At 35.8% G+C, this 23,137-nt stretch overlaps 2 protein-coding genes across 2 annotated transcripts; both read left to right on the plus strand.

The window, feature by feature from the left end:
- The first annotated feature begins 262 nt into the window (after positions 1-262).
- On the plus strand, positions 263-1,854 carry LOC131017572 (uncharacterized). Its single transcript, XM_057946376.1, has 5 exons — positions 263-497; positions 572-701; positions 783-1,106; positions 1,206-1,313; positions 1,402-1,854. Exons 1-5 carry the CDS (start codon positions 268-270, stop codon positions 1,720-1,722), a joined length of 1,113 nt encoding a protein of 370 aa, XP_057802359.1. The 5' UTR covers positions 263-267; the 3' UTR covers positions 1,723-1,854.
- Positions 1,855-13,863: 12,009 nt separating this feature from the next.
- LOC131018402 (uncharacterized) lies at positions 13,864-14,817 on the plus strand. The gene is made up of 2 exons (XM_057947128.1): positions 13,864-14,315; positions 14,793-14,817. Exons 1-2 carry the CDS (start codon positions 13,864-13,866, stop codon positions 14,815-14,817), a joined length of 477 nt encoding a protein of 158 aa, XP_057803111.1.
- The last annotated feature ends 8,320 nt before the right edge of the window (positions 14,818-23,137 follow it).

Genomic DNA, 23,137 nt, shown 5'->3' on the forward strand with positions numbered 1-23,137 from the left:
TAATTGAAATTAATTTGGTAATTAGATTAATTATGAATTGATTTAACTATAGTTACTTTATAGGATGTTTAAAGTATGATTAATTGAAATTAATTTGTTAATTAGATTAATTGAAATTAATTTGTTAATTAGATTAATTTTAAATTGATTTTCTGTTTTGGATGAAATGATATGTTATCTTAATCAATTTCTGTGATATGAGTGTTATTTTGATCACTGTATACAGGTTGTGTCTATACTTATTTGAATCAATTTGAAATAGGTACCATGTCTCATCGTAGAGGATTGTTGGGGTTTGGTAGTCGGTCTTCTGGGCCTGAGGCACAGTCCTCCTCAGGCTCTGGGCCGTATATTTCCGCTACTCCAGAGTCTGGTTCCTCTCCACAGAGCGCTGCTGCATCTGGGTCTAGAAGGCCCAAAGGCAAATCAGTGGCGCAGATTAGGGCTGAGTGTGTTAGGCGCGACGGGAGGATCCTCTTTCAGAGGAATACTGTTGGGTGAGTATTTTTATTTAAATCATTATTTGTCTATATCAAGTAATTCTTTAAATTATTTTGATATATTGGTACAGTAAGTTGATCGAGCCCCCGGGGATCTCCACCTGCTGCACGAACTCGTTTAAGAGGATTCCGAACCCAGGCGGGTACACGTGGAAGTTAACTCCGCCAACGGTGCAGGAGTTGTATTTTGAGGAATTCAAGGTAAATGAATTTCTACTATATATAAATTTAGCATTATATATTGTTAAAATGTTATATTAATTTCACCAATATATTCAACAGAAAGAGTTTACTTGGAACCCTGAGGATGAGGCTGATGTGAAAAAAATGTGGTTAGAAAAGGCCCGCAAAAGGTACAGTGACAACATGAGCGAGTATAAGAGACTGCTCAAGCAGAAGACCGAGGCAGGGGAGATGATGGAGACACCGCTGGGCATGTCCGACACCTTTTGGACGGGACTCAAGGCATACTGGGATCAAGATGAGGTTAAGGCCGTTTCTAGGCGCGCACGTGAGAACCGATACTCTGAGCCAGATGGAGTTGGTACAGGGATCAGTCGGCACGTTGGAGGGTCTCAGTCGAGTCGTATTCTGCAGCAGAGTCTGGTTAGTAATTATCGATTAAGTATATTTATCTAATAAATATAAATATTAATATATATATATATATATTACCTTATTTTTCTTATATAAATGCATGAACAGCTCGTGGATGGTGAAGTCCCCCCAACTGCATCTAACTACAGCACTTTCCTCCGCCTACACATGTACGCAGATGGAACTTTTGTGTCAGAAAAGGATGCCAACCTTGATGTAAATGTTTAAGTTTGAACAAATATTAGTAATACATAGTAAAATGTATTTATTTTATAATAATTGTGTATTGTTATGTATGAATTAGGCGGAGATTCATCGTGTTGCTGCTGAGACAGGACGAGAGGACCGACTCGATGAGGTCTACTTGGAGCTCGTACGTCCCGGTAGGTCACGACTGTACGGCACTGGAAGTGCTGGTGTGAGCCAGTTCAGTAGGGGGTCTACCAACAGTACATGCTCTTCCCAGATGTCTCAGCGGATGTATGAGACTCGGATCTCCACACTGGAGGAGCGTCTCCAAAAGGCTGAGGAGGATAGGGCGGCCCAAGAAGCAGCACGTGAGGCCCTTGAGCAGCGGATGAGTCAGTTCGAGGAGATACTGAGGCGGTCGGGTCAGCTACCTTGAGCATCACTTCTATGTATCTATATCATGTTGAACTTTTTTTTTATGTTATGTTTCTGAACAAACACAATTACACTTGAACTTTGTTTAACATTTGTGTTTTGTTGAACAATTTAATTGTTTTATGTTTTCAAATCGTTCTATTTATTGTGAGTGAATTCAAGGTATGCAAATGAATTCAAAATACATTATAATTACAAAATGAAAATACTTATATTCTATAACGTAGATTGATAAAAAAAAATTAATAACATATTGATTAATAAATAGATATATTGTTTCGACATAAAAATAAAGACATATATGCAAATGAATTCAAAAATACATTAAAACTATCAAATTAAAATACTTATGATTAATAAACTATATTGATAAAAAAAATTAAAAAAAAATTAAAAAAAATTAAAAAAAATTTAAAAAATAAATTAAAAAATAAATATTTATTTGCCATAAAAATACGGGCGGCACGAGACTGGTCCGTAATTAACATTACTTGGATATAATCTCCTCATATTGAAATGTTATGAATATATGATATATATTGTATATTGAAATAGCCTTTAAATGATTTAATAGGCAATAGATATATCAATTATACGAGTGTTCTCTACTGGGGACAATTCAAAAGGAACTTCAAGGTTAAGCGTGCTTGACTTAGAGCACAACTAAGATGGGTGACCCACTGGGAAGTTCGCCTAAGGTTTGAAATATTGTATAAATACGAAAATATTAGTGGAGATAAATAAAATAAATAAAATAAATAAAATAAATAAAATAAATAATTTAAATAAATAAATAATTTAAATAATTAATTCATTACCGGCGGCAATATTGGCGGCGGCAACGGGCCGCCGGTAATCCCCAAACATCGACGACCATCGGTGTAGTGGTCACTACAAAAAAAGCGTTGATTACCGACGGCTAAATGCCGTCGGTAACAAAAGACGGCCGCCGGTAAATAGTGTTACCGGCGGCGATAACGGCGGCAAGCTCCCGCCGCTAAAAGGTTCGTCGGCAACGACAATAACGGCGGCGAACATTCGCCGTCGGCAGTTAACGGCGGCATCGCCGCCGGAATTGTCGCCGTTAAACGGCGGAGCCTAGCTGGAGAATTAGCGGCGGCATACACCGCCGCTAGTTACCGAGGGCTATTTTGCCGTCGGTAGAGAGCCACCGGAGTCCGGCTGACCTTGCCGGAAAACTAGCGACGGCGATTACCGCCGCTAAATAGCGGCGGCGAAACGCCGTCGGTAACAAGCTACCGCCGGCCGGTGGGTCATGCCGGAGGATGGCCGTGTATTTACCGAGGGCAAATTGCCGTCGGTAACTACCGACGGCGTTTTGCCCACGGTAATGTTTTTTATTTTATTTATTTATTTTATTTTATTTTATTTTATTTATTTATTTATTTATTTATTTATTTTATTGTATATTGTATATCCACAATTTATTTCCGTATTTATACGGTATTGCATACTTTAGACGAACTTCCCAGTCGGCGACCCGACTTCCCAGCGGGTCACCCATCTTGCTTGTGCTCTGTGTCAAGCACGCTTAACTTTGAAATTCTTTTCGAGTGATCACCAGTACAGAACACTCGTATTATTGATATATCTACATCTATTAATTCATTTAAATGCTATATACTCACTCATATAATTATAATCTTTGAATATGTGGAGATAATACCTGAAATATGTTGTTAATTAGTGAGCGAGTTCGTTTCGGTCCTTATTTTTATCGTCGGTAAAATATTTAATTAATATTTAATAATTAATTAATTATTATTTTTTTTTAACATTAATACACCAAAAGTGTTTTAATTTGGTTATTATAATGTGATTTGAATTTATTTGTTTATGTTAAATGCAATCATCATCATCATTGCCATAAATATATAAAACATATATAGTTTTAATAATTAAAGCACTTGAAATATATAGTTCAATAAAACATAAATTTGAAAAGAAAGTGCAAATGTAATTTTGTTTGAAAACATAAATATATAGTTTTAATAATTCTAAGCATCATCATCATCATCATCGGCATCAGGCCCTGGAGGTGGCTGAGCATTATACATCCTCATAAACGCCTCCATTTGAGCTATGCGGTCCTCCATCTATTGGCGTTGTGCTTGCTCTGCCGCCATGCGGTCCTCCATCTGTTGGCATTGTGCTTGCTCTGCCGCCAATCGCTCCTCCAGCGTGGAGATCCGTGTCTCATAAAGCTGCTGAGACACCGCAGAACTGCCCGTGCTGCGGATAGACCCCCTACTAGCCTGACTCTGCCCGGCACTCCCGACGCCGTAGATCCGTGACCTATCAATTTGCACCACCTCCAAATACACCTCGTCTAGCCGCTCCTGTCATCCTGTGGCAGCGGCCAGTCGATGAACCTCGGCCTAATACATACATAACAATGCATAATTGTTAGAAAATAAATACATTCACTAAATATTTGAATAAACTTAAACACTTACGTCAATTCTAGCATCTCTCTCCGACGTATAACTTCCGTCGGCGTACGTGTGGAGGCGGAGGAAGGTGGCATAGTTCGGTGCATCCTGGGAAGTACCAGGATCCAAGCTCTGTAGATGCATTTATATAAGATAAATAAGTTATATTAGTCAATATATTAGCTCTGTAGATACCATATACTGCTGCAGGATACGAGTCGATTGGGACCCGCCCACGTGCCTACTGATCCCTGTACCCTCCCCATCGGGCTCGGACATCCGGTTGGCACGTGCTCGATTTGAAACAGCCTCAACCTCGGGCTGATGCCAGTAATCCCGGAGTCCAGTCCAAAAATCGGGAGTCATCCAGACGGGCCTAGACATCTCTCTCCCTTGGCGGATACACTGCTTGAGATCTGTCTTGTAGTCGCTCATCATGTCGGAGTACCTTTTGCGGGCTTTTGTCTCCCACATTTTCCTCACGTCACGCTCATCATCGGGCTGCCACATAAACTCTTTCTGTTGAAAGAAAGAGAATTAATTTAATATCAAATATTTTAACAATTTAATATGATATATTTATATGTATTATAAATTTAATTGTACCTGTAATTCATCAAAAAATTTATCCTTCATCGCCGGGGGCGTCAACTTCCATGTGTACCCGCCTGGGTTTTCAAACATCTTAAATGTGCTCGTGCAAGCTTTGGACAGGCCAGTGGGCTCCAACAAAACACTGTGTACAAGTAATTTTGTCACTTAATCATGGTGTACGAGAAACAGTAATTTTAACTAAAATACTTACCCAGTCGTAGGATGCCTCTGAAATACCGTCCTCCCATCAGGTGTCTTAACCTCTCTCTCTCTGATAGCGGCAGCTATAGGGCCCCTAGGCCTTCTAGCCCGTGAACTACTAGAAGCCTGGGGAGTCTCGGGAGTCCCAGAAATATGCGTCCCAGACCCATCAGATGTATCTGCTGTAGCTTCTGGCGCATTAACGCCAGATTGGCTCCCAAATCCCAAGAAACCTCGAGAGGTAGACATGATGCCTGTTGCATACAATTAAATTAACAAATATATAGCGAAACATAACATTAACAGTAACTAACAAACATAACAAATTTGCAATCAAATTCAACGTCATCTGTGCATTTACATTTATTCATAAGCATCACTACTATCATCATCACTATCGTTAGATGTCAACGGGGAATCATCGTCTTCTGCTTCATCGTCATCTTCAATCTCAACGACTCCACCGAGGGGATGAAGGAGAAGTGGTTGTTCAATGCCTACACTTGTGTGAGTAGGCATAATAGTAACCACTTCTTCTTGAAATGGTTGATCTAATGTTGATGTAGATGCTGCAGTAGACACTTCAACCTTTGATCTTGCGTTGACTTTGCATGCTGACCACCAATTTTTCTTTGATTGGTTCGTACTGGGATAGGGACAGTAAAACACTTGAACTACTTGACTCGCCAAAACAAAGGGATCATACTTCTTATATCTTCGTGTGTGGTTCAGTGAAACTAACTTGAAGTCTGTATCAATAGAAGTTCCCTGAGCCGACAAGTCAAACCATTCACAGTTGAACAAGACTGTCTGCTTAATTGGATACCCCGGATACTCCAGCACGCAAACCTCTTGCAGACGCCCATAAAAGTCTAGCACATCTCTATCACTACCATAGACCGAGCCTTTTATGCAAACGCCACTGTTCACAGTCGCACTCTCTCTATCATGATCAGTTGTGTGAAACCTGTAGCCATTCACGAAATAGCCGGAGTATGTTTCAATCTCCCTTAATGGTCCAGCTGCAAGCGACCTAATATAAGGGTTCAACTCGTCGTTACAAGGACGACAAACCTGTTTCACACAAATATCATTTAAGTTTGCTAGTGAGAATAGTGAGAAAGACTTTTCAAAATTAGATCAAATCGATCGAGAATCTCATCATCAATTTTAGAGTAAGTAAATGTATATTTAACATAAATTTATCGTCTCTTACGTAATGGTTAAACCACACAATAAACTCGTTGTGAAACGCGACTTCAAACTCTGCATCAGTCATGTAAGGATTTGCATATCGTTTTTCCTCCTTGAAGATCCTTGGATACAAAGAATCAAACAAATATGTTAACACCTATATATGATGAACACTTCTTATACGTAAATTGAACGAGAATACTCACTTGCTATATGTCTCTGCAACCTCTGCACAATTGCTCAAAATATACATGTGTGCAGCAAGCCATTCGCGCTCATCCATGTATCTCTTCGTCCCTCGGCCAAGTGAACGCCCAATAGGTTTGAATATGGCGAGACAAAGAGGATCATCATTTTCAGCAACGGGCATCTCAATATTGCGAGGCAAAGTTGTCCACTTTGTAGATATTTGATCTTCAAAGTAAAACGAAGAGAAGGTTGACATTTCTGCAAGTAAGTATGCATTGGCGATGGACGCCTCAACCTTGGCTTTGTTTTTTATATGATTTTTTAATGTCCTCAAATATCTTTCAAAAGGATACATCCACCGATATTGCACTGGACCAGCCAATCGTGCCTCATCTGCCAAATGAACTGGTAGGTGCTCCATTGAATCAAATAAACTAGGAGGGAAGATACGCTCAAGTTTGCAAAGAGTAACAGCTATCTTCTCACTCAGTATTCTCATGTCATATATGGCCACGTTGCGGGATGTTAATTCTCTGAAGAAAAAACTTAACTCTGTAATTCCCTCCCAAACATTCTTAGGAAGAAGTTCTTTAAATGCAACAGGCAAAAGGATTTGCATGAACACGTGACAGTCGTGACTTTTCATGTTGTGCATCTTCAGGGCGTTCATGTCAACGCATCTACTAATATTTGACACGTACCCATCGGGAAACTTAAGACTCTTGATCCATTGAAGTAAGATCTTCTTCTCTTCCCCGTCAAGCGTATAACATGCTTTCGGATACCCTCGAGTTCCATCCACTTTCTTCAACTCTTTCCGCTTGCAGAAGGTGTTCAATTCTTCTCTAGATTTTTCTGTATCTTTTGTCTTCCCCTTCACATTCAGGACAATATTAAACACGTTATCAAACACATTTTTCTCAATGTGCATGACATCCAGATTATGTCGAATCAAAAGATGTCTCCAATAAGGTAGATCCCAAAATATGCTTTTCTTTTTCCACCCTACATCTTGATATTTGGCGAGTTGAGCGTTCCTGCCATCGAAGTCTTCGGTAACCTTCACGAAGCCTAACCCGTCGATTTGATTCAAGATTTGTATTCCTGATCTTTGTTCTGGTGGACCAACATTGCATGTCTTATTCCTCAAGAATGAAGTTTTGTTTCTCCTAAACACATGGTTAGGAGGTAAGAACTTCCGATGATTATCAAACCACGATTGTTTTCCACTCATCGGCAAAGTGAATGCTTCTGTATTCTCCATGCAATGTGGACATGCCAATTTCCCAGCTGTACCCCACCCAGACAACATAGCGTACGCTGGAAAATCACTGATAGTCCATATCAGAGCTGCTCGCATCTGGAAATTTTGCTTCAACGATATGTCGTAAGTGTTCACACCAACCTCCCACAGAGATTTTAACTCGTGTATCAATGGCTGTAAGAATACGTCCAACTTCATCTTTGGGTTTGATGGGCCATGCACGAGGACTGTGAGGAACATGAATTGTTCTTTCATGCACAACCACGGAGGCAGGTTATACGGCGTGACAATAACTGGCCAAGAAGAATATTGACGCCCTGATTGTGCAAATGGGGCAAAACCATCTGTAGAGAGGCCCAATCTCACATTTCAGATCTCATCGGTGAATCCAGGAAAGACTGAATTCAAATGTTTCCATGCCGGAGAGTCGGCCGGGTGGCGCATTATCCCATCGTCTGTGGAGGTCGCATGCCACCGCATATGTTCAGCAGTTGCAGGAGATGCAAACAATCTCTGCAATCGGGGCGTTAAGGGAAAATAGTGCATCTGTTTGGCGGGCACTTGTTTCTTTCTGCGACTCCCATATGCACGCAAGCTGTCCTTATATCGTGATTGGTCACAGAACATACAACTATGTAGCTCACTAGTTTCCCCCCAATACAACATGCAGTTATTAACACAGCAATCGATCTTCTCTACTGGCAAACCCAAACCACGTAGATTTCTTTTCGTACTATAGAAGTCTTCTGGACAGTTGTTACCCTCTGGTAAAGCAGCTTTCATCATCGAAGACATCTGATTGTAAGTCCTCTCTGACATGTGGCTTTCAGTCTTTATGCTCATGAATTGAGCCATCCAACTTAATTGTGTGTACGTGTCACATCCTGCGTACAATGGAGTATCCGCTGCATCCAACATGTTATAAATCTGTTGAGCGTCATTATTGGGCGGCTGCTCCAGATTTGGAGGATCTTGATAATTACTAGGTCCAGCATGGTCATGCACCATCCTTTCGTAGTTATTGTATAATCCATCATCCTCATTCATTATAGCATGTTCTCTCGGCATAGACAGCGGTGCTTCCCCGTGACAAACCCAAACTTTGTAATTCAGCACAAATCCACGCCTACTAACATGTTCTCTGACCGTAGGTACATCTAAATACGCTTGATTCTTGCACTTCTTACACGGGCACCTAATGTTACCTTGTCCATCTGTGTACGCCGTTTGATTGAACGCCCACTCAAGGAAAAACTCAAGCCCCGTTTCAAATGCGGTACGATCATTGTATCTCGCGTACATCCACGTACGATTATCACTCATTCTTGCAAATTCTAATTGAAAAAAACAAATAAAATATAATAAATTACTTGAAATCTAACAAAATTTCGACAGCATAACCCCACTATCCTAACTACCAAGTGCTCGACTCTACCAACAACTATAGTGACCATAGTGGTCCTAATTTACTAAGCCTATACTAGGTCTACCCGGCCCCCCAATGTCGAAGCAATAATACAATACAAATAAAAGCAATAAAAATCATGGTAATTAAATTAAAAACAATCATTTGTAGGGAGAAGATCCTTAAGAAATAATCAATTTCTATCCCAAAGGGAGAAGATCCTTAAGAAATTGATTAAATCTATCCCACAATATATATATATATATATATATATATATATATATATATATATATAATAATATAACATTTCATAAACACATAGCACATAACATTTAATTTAACAAAATTATCCAACATATATAAATTATTCTAACAAACAATTCTTAAACTAATTGATTAAAATTAATATAATTTAAAATTAATCATGCTTCATAATTTAAAATTAAACTAACATATATTAAATAGATTAATATAATTTAAAATTAATCATGCTTCATATAATTTAGTTATAAACAAAATCAATTATAAATTAATTAACTATATATAACAAATAAATCTATTTAATTAATATATAATTAAATACATAAATAAATTCATAATTAAATAAATAAATAAATAAGAGAGCGTACGGTGGTGGTTTCCGGTGGGTGTCGTGAAGAAGGCGGTGAAACGAGGTCGTCGAACTACAATAAATAATATAAGTGAAAATTATATAATTATATATATATAATTAAAATTAATGATATATATATATATATATATATAGATCTAGAGAGAGAGAGAGAGATACCTGCTAGGGCGGCGGCGGTCGGCGGCGGCGGCGAAGCAGCAGCAGGCAGGGGAGGGGGGGGTGGAATTTCGTGTGTGTGTGCGGCGCAGAAACTGAAAAAAGAAGGAACCCGCTGCCCTATATTTAAACGGTTACCGACGGCAAATGCCGCCGCTAGCTTGCCGCCGTTAATTCTATAAAATAAATTATTTAATGCGTATTTTAATATTAACGGCGGCGTCGCCGCCGCTAGCTAACGGCGGGGAATTTGCCGTCGGTAGATGGCCGGTAAATTCGAAAGTTCGGGTCGCCTGGACTGCCGCCGCCGTGCCGCCGTTAGCTACCGACGGCAATATTGCCGTCGGTAGTTTTCGCCGGTAAAAACGCGTTTTTTTGTAGTGGGTGGTTATCACCGGCGGCAATGCTACCGCCGCTGCTTACCGGCGGCATATAGCCGCCGCTGATTACCGGCGGCAATGACCGCCGGTAAATGTTCGGGAGACCACCTGAGCTTGCCGAGAAGCTCCACCGGCGGTTGGGCCGCCGCAAATCTCCGGCGGCTGAGCTTCGCCGCCGGGATTCACATCTCCGACGAGATGAATACCGGCGGTAGATTGCCGCCGGTAATGCCGCCGGTAATTGAATCGCCGGCGGCCGTCCCTTTTTTACCGGCGGGAAATGCCGCCGGTAATCACTTATTTTTTTGTAGTGTAATCATTATCACCTAACATTTTATGCTGAAAAAAAGTAGATATTTGTTATGGGGCGAAGGGATTAATAGTTCAGGTCAATTTATTCGAGAAGTTTACAAGGGAATAATCACTCGGTAAATTTGAATATAATTTGTCCAGGGATTTTCCTGTCGGTAATAGAAAATTATTGATTTATATTTCAATTTAATTAAAATAAAATTATAATTAAAATTTATCGAGAGAAATCTAGAGAATTATAATCACTTGATATGTACTCGGTAAATTGGTCAATTGATTCCAATTTCTTAATTAATCATTCAATAAGAAAATAAATAACTTAAATTTAGAGAATTAATAAAAACATGAATGGTAAAATTTAGGCGATAAAACATTTTTTTTTAATTATCACATCAAATTTAGGATTAAAGTGGTATGTATTGTGTTTTGCTATTATATAATTAATTAATCAATTAATTGATAGATTCTAGATATTTCTATTGTAACACAAAAATAATCCGAAACATTAATGAGGAAAAAATAAACATAGCTGTCACATGGGCCACGATAAGAAAATTTAAAGTTGAATTGAGGATTTTTTTTTTTGGTCTTTGAGGTCAATTAGGAACCTATGAATTCTTCCAACTAGAATATATAAATAGGGCTGGAAAAATATACCGAAAACTTGGTATACTGGTCATACCGTACTGTAAAATACCGAATTTAAGGTATACCGGTTTTTTTGGTAAGGTATGATACCGTACCGAAGATTTACGGTAAGGTAAAGGTATGAATTTTCCAGATACCGGTGTATACCGATACCGCGGTATATACCGAAAAAATCAATAAATACCGTATTAAAGGTATATATCGAAACACGGTATGATACCATATTACTGGTATACCGAATATTACTGTATATACCGGTGATGCGGTATCATACCTTAATATTCGGTATATACCGGTAATAAGGTACAATACCTTATTCTGATATACCGCAGTTGTCCGTATATATTGGTATACCGAAAATCGCGGTATATATCGTATCAAAATCTATAATTTTAAAATATATATATATTTATGTTTATATTTTTAAAAATATTTATAAATTTTATAAAATGATGTATATAATCTATATTATGTCAATATATACAATTGTACATGAATTTATAAATATCATCAAATGATACAAAAACAAATAAAATATAAGTATAAGTCATAAAATAAAATAAAATTGTTTATTTTGATATTATAGTATAGTTATAATATATAACTAAAATTATTGTTTTACGATAGATTATACATCTAACTTATAATAGTTACATATATAATAGCATAGTTATAATATTAGTATTATATTATAAATAGTATTACGTCTAACATATAAAAGTTATACTATATTAAATTATATAACTTACATACTATATTATATTTTATTCACTTTTATATCATTTGATGATATTTATATTCTCATACTTGTATGCATTCATTTAATATTACAGTAAATTATATAGATGTTATAAGTTACATATAATTTATAATTTAATATAATTGAATTATTTATATTGATATTGTAACACAATTATAATATAATATTTGAATTTGCTTTTGTTGAAGTTTAATTGATGAGACTTGAGATGTATACAATGTTAATTTTGTTATTTTGTATAGTATATGAATAATTTTCTTAAACAAATTACATCTAACTTACAACATTAATACAACTTATTATATAATATATGAATATGTAAGTACGAGATTATAGATATAATCAAATAATATAAGTATCTTATAATTATATGATAGTGTTGTTTATATATATAATAACATAGTTTTATTATCATAATCATGTGACGTGAGTTACATAGTTATATTGTATAGTATATATAATTATGATTATTTTTCTAAACTAAATTATATCCAACTTTTATATATATATATATATATATATATATATATATAATAACATAGTTTTATTATCATAATCATGTGACGTGAGTTACATAGTTATATTGTATAAGTATATATAATTATGATTATTTTTCTAAACTAAATTACATCCAACTTATAACATAAATATAATTTATTATATAATTTATGAATATATAAGTATGAGACTATAAATATGATAAAATTATATACTTCTATGAGTTATACAATTTGATATAACTATATGATAGTATTGTTTATATTAATATAATAACATAGTTATATTATAACAATGATTATTTTTCTTTATAGTTATATTGTATAGTATATAACAATGATTATTTTTCTTGAATAAATTATCTAATTATTATATTCTTTATATTAATATCATAAGTCTAATTATTTTATTTGATAAGTATATATATTACTATTATTAAAAAAAACCTTAAATTACATTATACCGCCTATTAGTCTATTACTCATTTACACGAAACACGCGGCGGCGCTGCATCCTCCAACATTCCGGCGTCCTTCAACACGTAGATGTGTGAATTCTTCCTCGAGGCGACAGTGGCGAAAATCAGCGAAGCAAATTAAAAAGCCTTGATTGTAGAGTAAGTATTTATTCACTTTTCTTGTAAATTACTTATTGCTGAGCATGTCTTTGACTCTTTAGACCAACTTTCTTTATTAATGTGAATCAACTATCATTATTTATCTATTAATGATGATTGTCTGTCGAATTTTGCATTATTTTCAAGATTGATGAACCTATCAAATCAATAAATAAAGATATATATATCGTGATGGTGAAAGATGGAATTTGTAATTTATTAAATTTAAATATGTTATTGTATGTGGAATTTATAAGCACTAAATAAATAATCTAAATTGTCATATTGTCTTTGGAATTTGTAATTTATTAAATATAGGACTTTTTTTTAATTTGGATGGATTTTTACTGCATTGTTGAATTTATTCGATTTCGGTAATACCGATTATTTTGATATACCGTTAAAGTGCGGTATACCGTGAAAATACGGTATACCGAAATTCGGTAAGATATACCGAAATAAAGGTTCAGTAAAGGTTTTGTATATTCTTCATACCGTACTTAAGGTATACCGAACTAAGGTATACCGTAGATAAAGGTAAGGTAAATGTATGAATTTTCTCCATACCGGAGGTAAAGATAAGGTATAAAGGTATGGTCGATTTAATAAGGTATACCGTACCGTCGCACCCCTATATATAAATAATAGACACTCACCAAAACCCTATTGACAGATCTGTAAACCACCGCCGCTGCTGCTGCAGATGGATCGGGAAAACGCTCCTCCTCCGAGCTCGAAACTCCGCCATCTTCCCGAAGAATTAATCGAAGAAATACTGTCAAGACTTGCGGTGAAATCACTGCTGAGATTCAGGTGTGTTTCGAAATCATGGCGTTGTTTAATGAGTAGCGAGAGATTCATCAGAACCCAACTCGAGAAATCAAGCAATGACCCAACTGCTGCCCATTGGAAAGTTATGGTCAACTGTGAGTCAAAAAATTCAGTATTTGGATTGAAGCAATGCTCTGTGCGCTCCTACTTGGATGACCCCGACGTCGATCCTTTCCCTATCAACGGTCCAACCAATCATCATCTGACGACAGATGCTTATGTCGTCGGCAACTGCGACGGGCTGATTTGCATTCTCAAGAAACCAGGGAGCCTTTTCTTGTGGAACCCAGCCACTAGAATCTCCATCGAATTACCCAAATTAGACCTTGAAATTAAAAAATATGGGTTCGGCCGCGACGAACAATGTGGTGCATACAAGGTGTTTGTTGTTGGGTCGAGGTATGAAGAGGAAGAGGAAGAGGAAGAGGAAGAGGAAGAGTATGAGTATGAGTATGAGTATGAGTATGAGGATGAGGATGAGGATGAGGATGATGATGAAGAAGAAGAAGAAGAAGAAGAAGAAGAAGAAGAAGAAGATGAGTTTGAGTATGAGTATGAAGAAGAAGAAGAAGAAGAAGAAGAAGAAGAAGAAGAAGATGAGTTTGAGTTTGAGTATGAGTATGAAGAAGAAGAGGAAGAGGAAGAGGAAGAGGAAGAGGAAGAGGAAGAGGAAGATGATGATGATGATGATGATGATGATGATGATGATGATGAAGAAGAAGAAGAAGAAGAAGAAGAAGAAGAAGAAGAGGAAGAATATTGATGAAGTGTTGGCTGCTCAAGAATATTGAAAACAAGATAAGGATGTTTTGGCCGCAGAAGAATATTGAAAGTTTAGTATCGCCAGATCCTCACAAGAACCTTTGAGCACCTTTTGTGAGATGTTTCAGTACTTTTACGATTTCTTCTTATTGATATGTCTTTATTATTATGAATTAGTCATCCTTCCACATCAACTGCTTAGAGAAGCTACAGATCAGATCTTATGTATTTATTTTAGTTGGTCTTTATACGATTTTTTTAGTTTATCTAGCTAGAGGAGTGATTCTTATACAAACAACACTTAACTATAAAATGCGTTCATAAAAAAATTATGATCTCACTACAGAAAAAAACAAATCAAAACAATAGAATCGTTGCCATCCACAACACAGACAAAAAAAAAAATACAATCCATTAGCGTCAGAAAATTTTGTAGTTTCAAATCTAAAATCATGATTTGTTAAAAGATTTAACGACGAAAATATTTATTTCTGTCGTTAGCTTTAGTCACCGACGAACGACAAAAAGTTATGTCCCAAAACCCTGGTTGTCATTTGGTTGTGATAGTGCCAACGAGAGAATAATTTGGTTGTGTTAGGGCTTGATATCTTACTTCCGTTGTAGTTCCGTCGCTATATGTGTTTTTCAAGAAGAAGAAAAGATAATTTTAAAAGAACTATATTAACATCAATAATACCAACACTACAAAATATCAAATAATTCAATCTTCCTCAAAATCCAATAATAGTTTAATATTCCTCGAAATCTAACAACATCTAATTATTTAAGAAATCCATCACTAATGTAGAGACAATGCTGGCGGTCCAATCATCTCCTTGGGAAGCATCTGGCTCATCATCTACGACATCTCCTGCCACATCATCAACAAGAGCCACCTCAATAGGAACATCTCTTTCTCCTTTGATCTCCTCACTGGTCAAACTTATTCGAGCAATTTTTGAGATATCTGAAAATCAAATAAGGATATTCAGTAATGAACAGATCATGATTCTTGATCAAGAAACAAAAGTTTCCTTTTCACAATGGAAGGAGATATCGAAATGCCACATTGAATCTAGGATTAAGGTGATGTCACTAATGTGTGCCCATTGGTGCTAAATCAATAAACCAGTAATATATGAATTATTCATATAGTAAAACATAAATAGGAGTGATGAAATTTATTGGTGCTAAATCAATAAGCCACATTTTCATAATTGGGGACTGAATTATTTAGGGGCGCTAATATAGTAAAACATAAATAGGAGTAATGAAATCCATGACAGCCAAATTGTTAGCGATGGACACGAGTCCGTAGTTGATAAATCATTTTATTTAAGAGGTGATCTTGTGTACACCCAGGTGTATACACCCGGGTCAAGTTTTCGCATTTTTAAACAATAGCATAGGTGGCGCAATTGGTCTGAACCTGCGCCTCACAGTTGAAGGTCGCGGGTTCGATTCTTGTTGCAGCCGTTATTTTTTGTTCTTTCAAGCTAATTTACCTTTTCTTTGGTTGTTTTTTTTTCTTCTCTTTTTTGTTCTTTTCCGTTCTTTTCCTTATTTCTCCGGTGAAATTTTTCATTTTCTGTTTTTTTTGCATTTTCTTCTTGTTTTGTTTTCGTTTTTTTTCATCTTTTTTTTTAATTGTCTTTTCGATTTAAATTTTTTCTTTTTTTGATAAATCACACTATTTCTATTATTAAATTACACATTTACTATATTTAAATGACACTATTTTTATTAGTAAATAACACTTAATAACTAACATTATATACATTAATAAATGATATCACATAATATTTAAATGACACTAGCATATTATATAAATAACACTATATAGTTCTATAAATGACACTATATGAAAATGACACTAACACCGTCATGTTATATAAATAATACTATCGTATTCTACAAATAACACTATATAGGAATGACACTAACACTATTATAAAGAACATTTTTATATTCTACAAATGACAATAACATTATATGCAAATGACACTAACACATCATGTTATATGAATCATACTATCATATTCTACAAATGACACTATATAGTTCTACAAATGGCACTATCATGTTAAAAAAATAACACTATTATGTTCTACAAATGACACTATATGGAAATGGCACTAACGCCATTATAAATAACACTTTTATGTTTTACAAATGACACTAACACTATATTGAAATGACACTAACATTATCATGTTATATAAATAATATTATCGTGTTCTACAAATAACACTATATAAAAAAGGACACTAACATTATTATAAAGAACACTTTTCTATTCTACAAATGACACTACTCCGATATTCAAATGACACTACAAGATTTCAAAAGACACTATGATATTTCGAATGATACTACAAGAATTCAAATGACACTACAAGATTTCGAAATGAAACTTTAAAATTTCAAATGACACTACTCCTATATACAAATGACACTATAACATTTCAAATAACACTACTCCGATATACAAATGACACTTTAACATTTCGAATGACACTACAATATTTTAAATGACACTTTAATATCTCAAATGACACTTTAGTATTTCAAATGACACTACTCCGACATACAAATGACACTACAAGATTTGGAACGACACTATAACATTTCGAATGATACTATGATGTTTCAAATGACACTATGAGATTTTGAATGACACTATAATATTTGAAATGACACTATAACATTTTGAAAGATACTTTAACATTTCGAATGACACTTTAAGATTTCGAATGAAACTTTAACATTTGAAATGACACTTTAACATTTCAAAATGATACTTTAAGATTTTGAAATAACACTATGAGATTTCGAATGACATTACATGATTTCGAATGACACTATAACATTTTGAAAGACACTTTAAGATTTCGCATGAAACTTTAACATTTGAAATGACACTTTAAGATTTTGAAATAACACTATTAGATTTCGATGAGTTTGCAAATCGTATAGTGCTATCTGTGGAACATAATAGTATTAGTATCATTTTCATATAGTGTTAATGTTATTTGTAAAATATAAATTTTTTTTTTATAATAATATTAGTATCATTTCTATATAGTGTTTTTTATAGAACAATATAGTGTTATTTGTAGAACATGACAATTTTAATGTCATTTCCATATAATGTTAGCGTCATTTATAAAACATAAAAGTGTTCTTTATAATAATGATAGTGTTATTTTCCTACAGTATTATTTGTGGAACAATATATTAGTAGTGTTATTAGTAGAACAATATAGTGTTATTTGTGGAACATGATAGTTTGTGTCATTTTTATATAGTATTAGTGTCATTTGTAAAATAGAAAAGTGTTATTTATAAATAGTTTTAGTGTTATTTCCATATAATGTTATTTATAGAATAGTATAGTGTTATTTGTGGAACATGACAGTGAATAGATTTCAACAAACAATCCGGAGTCTAAGGTCGGAAATATTAACTTAATATTTTGGTGTTTTTCAACCTTTTTTTTTTAAAGAAATGGTTAGGGCATCTTCCAATCACCCACCAGCAAATATATCCAACTTTGTCTAAAATCCCAATTTCGCAACCTCGGTCATGACTAGCTGAATCACATAGCTTCTCTTTCTCTTAGAAATCACATCAACAGTAGTGAGGGAGAGAGAATGGCGATATGGGTGCTTCTCCTCTCATTTGCAACATTGACGGAATTATCCATGAATGCGGCATTGACGCCTGGCCCAGCGCTCTGTAGCATCCATCTTCAGCAATCAAGGCAGAGGCCCAGCGCTCTGTAGCATCCAAAGGCAACAAACTCTACAAAGAAGAGTTCTTCACCCAAATCCTCGATCATTTCAACTACAATCCACAGAGCTACCACACATTCCAGCAACGCTATCTCATCAATAGCAAACACCGGGGCGGCACAACTGACAACTCCCCGATCTTCGTCTACACCGGCAACGAAGGCGACATCAAATGGTTCGCTCAGAACACCGGCGCCATCTCAGACTCCCGCCGAGAGCCTCTCCCTCACGAAATGGCAAGATCCATGAATCCAGATTTTTGATATCGCTGCAACACACTCTCCTTGCAATCCATCAACCGAGACCTCCTTCCCCTTTTTCCCCAATTTGATTTCAACGGCGGCCTAGGCTGACTTCAGAAACGCCTCTCTAATGGAATCCGGCGGCAGTGCGCAGTCCTCGAGGAAAGCGTCTCCCAGCCGCGGCGGCATGATCTTGCCGATGACAGTGGAGAATCGGAGGGGCTGGGGGCAGCGGAGGGGGAGTGAGAGCGAGAACGAAGAGAAAGTAAATAGGGTTTCAATATTTTTTAATTTAAGAGGATTTGGACTTTTGGAGCAGATATGATGCGGTTTCATATTTTAATTTTCTTTTTAATATAAACGGGTCAGGGGATTTGGGCAGGGTATAACCCGGGTGTACGGTACACCCGGGTGTACACAAGATTTTGCCTTTATTTAAAGGGTAAATATCATATTAAACCTTGAACTATATCCGTTTTATCAAAAATACCCTGAAACTTTTGAAATGCTCTCTAAACCCTCAAACTATCAGGGTTTTATCAAATATATCCCGTATCTATTTTCCGGCCACCAGAAATGTGACGTGGCTTGCCGGATGCCACAGTATAATTTAAATTCTATTTTTTTTAATCCATGTCATTTTCTTATTCTCTTTTCTTTAATCCATGTCATTCTTTTATTCTGAAAATTAAAATACATGATTGTCTCACGGTTTTCTTTTATTCTCTTTTACCAAATTCACGCACACACCCAGTACGGAGCTCATCTTCTTCCCTTCTCTCGGTTCTGCCGCCGCCGCCTGAGGCCAGCGAATGCTCGATCGGCGCGAACCGGCGCCGTCCGCCTCCACGCCGACGTCTCTCTGCTTGAGCCAACGCCCCTTCTTCTTCTCCATCGCTGAAACACACCCACACACATCCCTCGTCTCTCTCGCTCTCGATCGTTGTCGCGCCGCACTACCACGCCTGGAACCACCGTCACCCCCACGTCGCCGCTTCTGAAGCAACGCCGCCGCCCGGAGCCACGTCATATTTCTGGTGAGCCACGTCATATTTCTGGTGGTCGGAAAAGAGATGCGGGATATATTTGATAAAACTCTGATACTTTAAGGGTTTAGAGAGCATTTTGAAAGTTTCAGGGTATTTTTGATAAAACGGGTATAATTCAAGGTTTAATATGATATTTACCCTTATTTAAATTATGAAATGTGAGTTCTAAATTTACACTTAATATGGGAATTCGGGAATCTATCTGTTATATAAATTGAAGAACCTATTTATTTTAAATGCATTTCAAAGTTATTCTTTTATTTACGTATTTTTCATGCTGAAGTTCAATAAAGATCAATGCGGAAATGATAACTTAATTGAAATTATTTTTTATAACCAAAAATTAAATTGGAGAACCTATTTATTTAAATTACATTATTTATTTTATATGACCAAATTCAATTGCATAACTTATTTATTTCAAAACATCTACAATTTTATTTAGATTTGCAAATATTGAAATTTAATTACAATTCTTTTAGATTTTAAATTATGAAGTTTAATGGAGTATAAATTTAATATGAAAAGATATTTAAATTATAAAAAAATGTAGGAAACTATTTATTTGAAATACATATTATAAGTATTTTTTTTATCTAGATTTACCCATGATTAAATTAAATTTAATAGAATATTAATGTGGGAAAGATAAATGAGCTAATGTATGCATGAAGAATGAACCTTTTATTTAGATTATAAATTGATAAAATTTAGTATAAATTCTATGTGGGATAGATGAAGAAAAAAAATATAAAAATACCATATAGAGTAGAATTGATAATGAAGCAAATACTAAATCGTGATAGTGCAACATAGGATAGAAAATAGTGGAGAGCTCTCCAATGTGTAGCTCTTTATATAATAGATAGATCATGAGTCCCTCAGACTTCACAAAATTTGTGATTCGATTTCAAAGGAGACAGTTCCCTCTGATCAGTCTTTATTTTGCAATGACAATAAACAAAATTGTGAGGTAATTTTGAATATCATTTTTAATTTTATTTTTTATGTCATGCTATAGAGATTTAATAAACTTCTTATGATTATTATTGATATAAATTATTATTAAATATTTAAAAATATTGTTTATTTTTATGATTTTTTTTGCAAGTAAAATAGCTAGGTGGAATAAAAAGGGTGGATGGAAGTCCTTTTTAAGAAACTTTTATATTTTAGGTTTACATGTATGTAAAACTTTTTTATTATAATAGTTTGACATGACATATTAACATTGTCTTTAGTGAATAATCTCCGTACTTTATAAATATATTATGAAATAATTTCTATGTCTTTATTTTTTATATAAATTATAACATCAAATGATACCCAAAAACATAAAACCTAGCTACCTTAATTATGGAATTATAACTAGTCCCAATAATGAATTATTAATAAAAAAAATTGAGACCAGTTATTAACGGATGAGATCCTTTGTCCCACTATTTAGTGTGTACCACCGTGTACCACTTTTAATTTATCTATTTTATAATTATTTTTATAAAAATAAAAAATATTATTATATTATGAACTCTAATTAATATTTAGAGTTCGAGGGTTTTTTAGGACAGTAACTTAGATTGATTTGGAAATTAGGACAATAACTTTCGAACTTGTAAAAATAGGACACTAATTTTTTTTTAGAGTAAAATAGGACACTAATTAATAAGTATTGCATCCGCAGGACATTTTTTAGCCAATTATGGGCTGAGAAATGTCCTATTTTTACGACGCTTATTAATTAGTGTCCTATTTTACTCTAAAAAAATAATTAGTGTCCTATTTTTACAATTCCGAAAGTTATTGTCCTAATTTTCAAATTAATCTAAGTTAATGTCCTAAAAAATCCCCTGACTCTAATATTTATCACTAAAAATTAAAATTTAAAAAAAATTATATACCCTAATTTTGAATTAATGAACCCAAATAATTAATTATTAATTCAAATGAATATAAAAAAATAATTATAAACCCTGATTAGATGAGTGAACCCTTGTTATCTTTTTATTATATTAAAGCATAATAAATTAAAGGGTTAATTCTCTCTAAATCCTTAAACTATAGTCATTTTTCATTTTTACCCTCAATCTTTGAACTTCCCATAAAAAACCACCAACTATTGATTTATCCTAATATTCCCATGACGGAATTTCCGGCCAAATTCGAGCACACGTGGAATCGGAATTAAGTGACGTGGACACGCCAAATTTCTTGCTTGTTATTCTTCAATTTGTCACCGTTCTACCACGTCCACCACCTTCTTCTCAAAGTCCGATCGCCGCCGCTCATCTCCTCCAAAAAACCGGCAGACTACCACCTTCATCCCTGTCTGTTACAGATTGCCCCGACGACCGCTCTCCTCAAAGGCTCCGTGGTCCCAAGATCCGACCTGAGAACCCTTCTCTCTGATCCACGTTTTCAGAGTTGCAGCTAGGGTTTTTCCCCCTCTTCGCGCCGCCTAGGGTTTGCGCCGTAAATAGCAGCACCGCCCTGACCTGCCTCCTCCGGTGAGCCTCTGTCTCCCAGTCACGTCGCCTAACGCCCCGAGCCTCTTCAAATTTGGTATTTGAGTGGAAGAGAGAGGGATGAGGGGGGGGGGGGGCGAAGTGGGTTTTCAAACGTGGGTTTTCAATCGGCGCCGGGAATCGAGTGGAGGAGAGAGGGAGAGGGAGGGGGAAGGGGGAGGAAGTGGTGGCGGTGGGGGATAGGGGAAGGGGGAGAGTCGACGGAGGTCCCAGAAAATGTCGGTCCTCAAGCCGGCGTCGCCTGAGCTCGCTCGCCGCCTCTGAAATTCCGGCGGAGTCGACGCCGCTCTTCAGCTTGTGCCGTCTCCTGGAAACCGCCGTCCCAAGAATCTGGGCGGTTGTGGCGGTGAGAGAAAGGGGGGGAGCCAGACGGGGGGAGAGGGGGATGGGGGAAGAGAGAAAGAGAGTGACGTGGGAGGGGGAGGGTGGGTGTGATTTGCTATGTATAGGGTGATTTGGCTTGAATAACGCCACATAGGAAAATTCCGACTTCGGATTTGGCCGGAAAACCCGTCATGGGAAAATTAGGAAAAATTGAAAGTTGGGGGTTTTTTGTGGGAAGTTCAAAGATTGATGGAAAAAATGGAAAATGACTATAAATTAAGGATTTAGAGCGAATTAACCCTAAATTAAAATTGAAGAAAATATTATTAAAAATTATAACAAATTAAGAGTGGTACACACTAAATTGTGGGACATGATCCCATCCGAATTATTAATTAAAAGTTAAATACTGAAAAAATGTTATTATAAACATTATATATTGAATATTAGTAAACGCTAATTAGTAATTAACAAACAAACGGAATCCAGAAATATATTATTTCAGCCCATCATCTGATCTCTCTATTCCTGAAACCCTCGAAATAAATACAAAAACCTAACACCCTCGCCACTTCAAATACAAAAACCTAA

The sequence above is a fragment of the Salvia miltiorrhiza genome, chromosome 3 (assembly GCF_028751815.1).
Source record: "Salvia miltiorrhiza cultivar Shanhuang (shh) chromosome 3, IMPLAD_Smil_shh, whole genome shotgun sequence".
NCBI classification, from domain to species: Eukaryota; Viridiplantae; Streptophyta; class Magnoliopsida; order Lamiales; family Lamiaceae; genus Salvia; species Salvia miltiorrhiza.